Here is a 6,000-nt window from a genome sequence, read left to right as displayed (position 1 = left end):
TAGAACTTAGAACTTAGAACTTGTTGACAGTCTTGGCAATTTACTCGCCATCTAAATTAGGCTCACATGTCTCACGTGCTCTTGTCTTGCCCCGTTGCCACTTGCCCTGCAGACAATCTGTTACTATTCTTAGTGTTTTTATGTTGCCTGTATGACTACTTTTAACTGTTATTTTTGATAACAATGTTTATTGTTATTGTTGTATGCCACTTAACCGTGATATACTGTATGGTCTGATGGTCCCCTGCCGTTTACTTCAGGGCAGCGCTGCCTAGAAGGTCATGGCACTAGGGTCAGGGTTAGGGACAGGGTTAGGGTCAGGGTTAAGCAAAGCGATGCTGCCTTCAAGTTGTGGTGGCAGTACTGCCTTGAAGTGGACGGTGGGGGCCCAACACACCTTGAAGCCTTAACCATAACCATAACTGTGATTGATGCATGGTGAGATGAGTGGCTAGACAAGACTCCCGTGGTAAGTCTGGCAGTGGTGGCTTAATTTCCCATGGTGTCGGTAGCAGTAGTAGCTTGATGACGACTGCACATAAAATTGCACACTGAGCTCTGCTATACTCAGGTGTGCCTTCACATACTGTAGCTGGAGGCCCTGAGGCCATGGGTGTGGTTTTATTCCCATTAATTACTGTCCTTGACTGGAGGAAAGAGAGACTTCCTGATGTTTACTCCTGTCGTGTATAAGAACTGTTCTCACTAGTCCTGTTCTCCTGTTGTGTATAAGAACTGTTCTCACTAGTCCTGTTCTCCTGTATAAGAACTGTTCTCACTACGCTGGTTTCCTGTATAAGACCTATTCTCACTATGCCGGTTCTGCTGTGTGTAAGACCTATTCTCACTAGGCCTGTTTTTCTGTATTAGAACTGTTCTCACTAGGCCTGTTCTCCTGTATAAGAACTGTTCTCACTACGCTGGTTTCCTGTATAAGACCTATTCTCACTATGCCGGTTCTGCTGTGTGTAAGACCTATTCTCACTAGGCCTGTTCTTCTGTTGCTTGTTGTGTCTACAAGAAATTTTTCAGTGCCGATGAAGGGCAACACAGAACTGACGAGGGACTCAACCATAACAAGTACATGGTGACTGACAACGCGTTATATATAGGTACGTGGCATACTAGTGTGAGTGTGTGTGTGCGTGTGCGTGTGCGTGTGCGTGTCTGTGTCTGTGTCTGTGTCTGTGTCTGTGTGTCTGTGTTTGAATGATAACTTCATTTCGCCAAATGTCTCCATTTTACAAGGGCCACTATTTTACTGATGAAAATTTGCAACTGTCTTGTGTAAAATTAAAATAATTCCCTCTTTTCTTCCACAAGGAAACCTGGACTGGGTGGGGAATGATTTTGCCTTCAACGCAGGGACAGGGCTTGTGATCAAGCCCATCGATGATCATCTGGACAGCGGACCCTCCATTCTGGACCAGATGAAGGCGGCCTTTGAGAGGGACTGGTTCTCGCAGTACGCCAAGAGCCTAAAGGAAGTCACGACCCAAACCGGTCGTGCATTAAAGGCAGCCACGCTCTCACGGGGCGAGAGAGGGACGGACACCAGAGAGAGAGCTGGAGAGTGACGCACGCTCCTCTAAAGCCGTGGACTGATTTTGATACGTAGAAAAACAAACAACAAACAACAACAACAACAAACTGGAGCTATTTACGAATGCAACAATACATGTAGTCTTTTTAATGGGTCCTGAGACAACTGCATGTGAAGCTGGATATCACTGGAATGCAGTGCTCTCTAGTGACCTCTAGTGGCAGTAATGTTGTGAGACCAGCAGAGACCTCCACAGTAGAAATCAATTGTCATGTGTTTGCTCTGGCTTACATATCCATTCACTAAAAATGCACGTTTATTTATAAAGACATTTCAGCATATTCAACTGTTTATATCAGTGTTTACCTTTCATGATAGAATGCCTTTATATGACATAGATGTAATTTTTATTATTTTTTAAATTACAACGAACATTGCTCGGTTTTATACATTTCTTATCACCGTTTTATACAAGGCCAAATATTTGGTCACTGGCACCTTTTTTGTTGTTCCATTGGGCATTTTGGGGCGACATCTGTCTTCATTTCATATACATGAAAACGCACAAGTTAACCAACACTAGAAACACTACTGCCAAAGTTTCAATATTATCATGGCTATGGGAATGGAATTCTTCTGGAGTGTAATTGCTTACTTCAGTCGGTCACTAGTTTATGAGGCCAAAGCCTGGTCTTGCCTGTTCTGCTGTGTATGACTATGTCTGAAATAAGGACTAATTCTAGTCCACTACTACTACTACTACTACTACTAGCACTACTACTACAATCACTACCACTACTACTACTACTGTATGCTAAACCGTGTACATTGCATGTTTGTTTGAGGGATTTCAAGCTTAACTGCTTCGACTTTACTGCTATGTGTCTTCCACTGCTATGACCGGTACCAATGAATGTGAGGTATGGCCCTGAGCTGATGAAATCATTTGCACTTGCTCTATACTTGACTGTTATTAAAACTATCAGAATTTTCATATGTTTCAGTTGTTTTTAAGAATTATAGGCCTACTTTTTACATCTACATTACCTTCCCGAACCTTAATTCCTCGAATAATCAATAGTGTGTTTCACAAATTCACCGATTATGAAAGCCATGCAATAATATGCAGCATATTTTAGAGTTTTTGTTAACTGATCTACCTTTTGTGCTGCATCATCTGCTATTATTAATGTACTTTTTTATTAAGGTAGAATTAAGATATAGATCTATGGCTGGGATGTGAGACAGATTCATCTGTATTTTGCTTCTACTGTTTCATCACCTATGAAAAGTGAGCATTTTCACTTGGCCAACCCTCTGATAGAAATGGAAATATATGAGCCATCAAACTGATTCGCATGCAGAACTTCCACACAAGCAAGTGAAATGCTTATATAGCAACATCTACTGGTGAGCCAGAGTAGTGGTGTATTAAACTCAGAGAGAGAGAGAGAGAGAGAGAGAGAGAGACTTTGACTTGACTAGTTATTTGTGGAGCTTTGTACAATTAAGCATTTGGCATTTTAGATTAAATTGATAATTTTGGACTGAAGACATGGGATTTGTTTGTGGTTGTACCTGGGGACAGCCCAAAGGAGAATGTCTTCCCCATCCATCACCCCCACACACACACTTTATCTCCCGGGTCTCAAAAATGTTTGTTCTTTGTCTCATACTGTACATTTTGTTGAGGGTTCAGCTAAATGTTTCAGAGTTCATTTGAAATGTTGCTTTCTGGGGTGGGGGGTGAGTAATAACTGACTGTCATTTGTATAGCTGCTGGGTTACTTTAGGCTATTAGATTCTGCTTTTAAGACAATTTTAGCATAGCTGACAAAAGCTTATAGCTAATGCATAATCATCAACATTTTTAGCTAGATAGATTCATTTAGCCTATGCTTTCAAAGTTGATTGCTTGCCATGTTAAACTGTGAAAACTGCGCAAAAATGGAACTCACCTCATTGAACTCACTGCACAAATGACAAGACTCCACTGTCATGAGACTTGGGAAGCAATGCCTAATTTTAACCACAAGGTGGTAGCGTGATACTGTTCCTTACGTATGTCAATGAAAGTCTATGCAGACAAGTTTATCAACATCAAAAGAATTATTGGCCTACCAACTGTTTGGAACAATTGCATTTTGCATGGGGCCTAGGCTACCTTAGCCACCATTGCGTCAAAACAGGCGCTTAATCTAGGCCTATTTCATTTCAAAGCCAACGATAGGCCTGTCACATTGAGAACCAGACAACATATAGGTTTCCACTCTGTCAGAAAAAAAAGACAAAAAAGAAAAAAAAAATCTTAACCTGACCCAGAGACATGCCTGGCACAGGCCAGTCCTATGTGTGGGGCTGGAGGTTTCAGTCCAAGACCAACTGCCAGGATGAGGATGGGGTGGAGTCAGGTTGTTATGGCAACAGATTAAGGTCAAAGATATTTTAATGGTTGTCCATTGGTACTTTGTGCTGTTGCCATGGATTTGTTAGATCGTGGATGACATGTGGTGGCAGCTCAAGCATTTAGGTTGCAAACATGTCAACTTGTCAGTGAGTGAGATTTTAGGGAAGGTTATCCCAGTGGCGCGTGTCATCATCATAGTTTTCGAGGTGTCTGTCATAGGCCTAGGCCACAACGAGTTATTGCCTACCAAAGTAGGCCTAATGCCAAAAATGATAAGATAGTTTCAAGGAGCGAAAAGGAAGAAATTAAAGGGCATTCAAGTTTGTTTGAAAATTATGATAACATGAAAGAATTCATAGGTCGCAATTATTATCATCAGCGCGTGTGTGTGGTAGGTTAATGAGAGTGCGGCTGCTACTCCCACCCCTCTCTCACATTGCCACCCACACGGTAGTGAGATAACCTACACTGTTTTCATAGCCTAGAGAATCACCACAGTATGTAATGTTGGCATGTCAGCTCATTCACACGGATGTAGCGCGATGACGTTCAATGACTACCTAATCTGTAGAGGAGGAAAGTGAGCGAGTCGTGAGTCGTTGGCAACTGTGGGGACGGATTCCCGGTCCTCCGCAGTTGCGGCTGCATTGCCCCAGCCGTTCGAGCGAGAGGGGAATACGATGTACGAGCGATGCGGAGGCATGGAATCTTTTTTGAACAATGCCTAAGAACATTCCTATCGTTTCAAATGAAATGATAGAGCAGTAGAGCTGCGGCAGAAATACAAGCGATTTTATTCATATTGGGCATGGATTGAAGGCGTGAATTTTAAGTAGTTTAATACAATCTGCGAAGTCAAACGTCTGCAGGACACCGGATTGAAGGTCTCTCCAAAAGCATTTCAGTCTACGCAATGAAGAGGATTTGTTTCCTTCAGCTTGGAATAGACGACCGAATGATTACTGTTTTCACCTGGATGACCGACAGCACAACGTTACATTGAACGTCCTACTAAGTCCGGGATGAATTTATCCTATTCCAAAATGGGGAGTGAGATTCTGCCCTCACTGGAGCATTTTATGCTAACACCCCTTGTCACCTGGGTAAGGATCCTTTGAACACAGCTGCATCAATGTGTCTTTGAACTGTCGCTAACAGCTCGAGACAAGTTTTCTCTTTTAAGTTATAATATTGTTATCAGTGCAATGGTGATTATCAGATAGTTTATCCTTTGTTGTCATTTTCGTTGGTGTTTAGGTGAAGACGTTTGGGTGCATAGGTGAAAAGGATGGCAGTGTACTTTCAGAGTATACCGAGTTAGTGGATGGGTATTACCTGAACAAGATAATGGGGGAAATGTAAGTATGAATAGCTTGTTTCAGTGTACACATTATTGGCTTTGTATCATTCACTATGCTTGACCATATGAAGTTACACATGGAAAACATTTTTTTTTGTATCATTTGATCCCATGGATGTATTGGAGTGTTTTAAATGTGACACTACAAATGACTAAACAGAAAGACCTTTTTGGGAGTTCTACACTGAGATTATTTGACATATTTGGGAAGTTCTTCTTCCCCCTGATAGCATGTAATCTAGGACAGCTGTTGCATGCACAGCCACAGTTCTGGACGATGGCATGCTTTAGACACGCAACAGTACTTGCTTTGTCACGCCAAGTTATAAAGGAATTCTTTGTAATTCATCAACACCGTATCTTCTGTGGAGGCCCTCATAGTTTTAGAAGGGGCTGGGTTTTTACAACAATGCCCTATAATGGGGGAAATAAGACTAGTTAAGAATTTACATTAATGCAATACCTGTGTTATAATCAGGATTTTTGAATGGTAATGGTAGGGGGGGAAACTAGTCTATTGCTCTTCACGTATGTGTGTTCACTGTGTGCTGTATGTGTTCACTAATTCACGGATTGGGATAAATGCAGAGACTGAATTTCCCTCAGAGGATCAAAAGAGTAGGCTATATAATGTTATATCTTCTCTGTGTTGCCCTGCAGTTTTGTGTGGCACAAACTTTTGAATACATT

The 6,000-nt window shown here is 41.8% G+C and overlaps 2 protein-coding genes across 2 annotated transcripts in view; both read left to right on the top strand.

Annotated features, from left to right (window-relative positions):
* Positions 1-1,577, top strand: part of pld5 (phospholipase D family member 5) — a 24,673-nt gene extending 23,096 nt beyond the window's left edge. The window contains exons 9-10 of the mRNA XM_062534902.1: positions 1,022-1,112; positions 1,324-1,577. Coding sequence (XP_062390886.1) covers positions 1,022-1,112; positions 1,324-1,577 — 345 coding nt within the window. The remainder of the gene's footprint in view (positions 1-1,021; positions 1,113-1,323) is intronic.
* Positions 1,578-4,724: 3,147 nt separating this feature from the next.
* The window catches only part of LOC134078754 (girdin-like), a 31,831-nt gene continuing 30,555 nt past the window's right edge, over positions 4,725-6,000 (top strand). Inside the window, exons 1-2 of the mRNA XM_062534890.1 lie at positions 4,725-5,053; positions 5,208-5,308. Coding sequence (XP_062390874.1) covers positions 4,973-5,053; positions 5,208-5,308 — 182 coding nt within the window. The 5' untranslated portion in view covers positions 4,725-4,972. The remainder of the gene's footprint in view (positions 5,054-5,207; positions 5,309-6,000) is intronic.

This window comes from Sardina pilchardus, chromosome 1 (assembly GCF_963854185.1).
Source record: "Sardina pilchardus chromosome 1, fSarPil1.1, whole genome shotgun sequence".
Classification (NCBI taxonomy): Eukaryota; Metazoa; Chordata; class Actinopteri; order Clupeiformes; family Clupeidae; genus Sardina; species Sardina pilchardus.
This window is presented reverse-complemented; position numbering and strand designations above follow the sequence as displayed.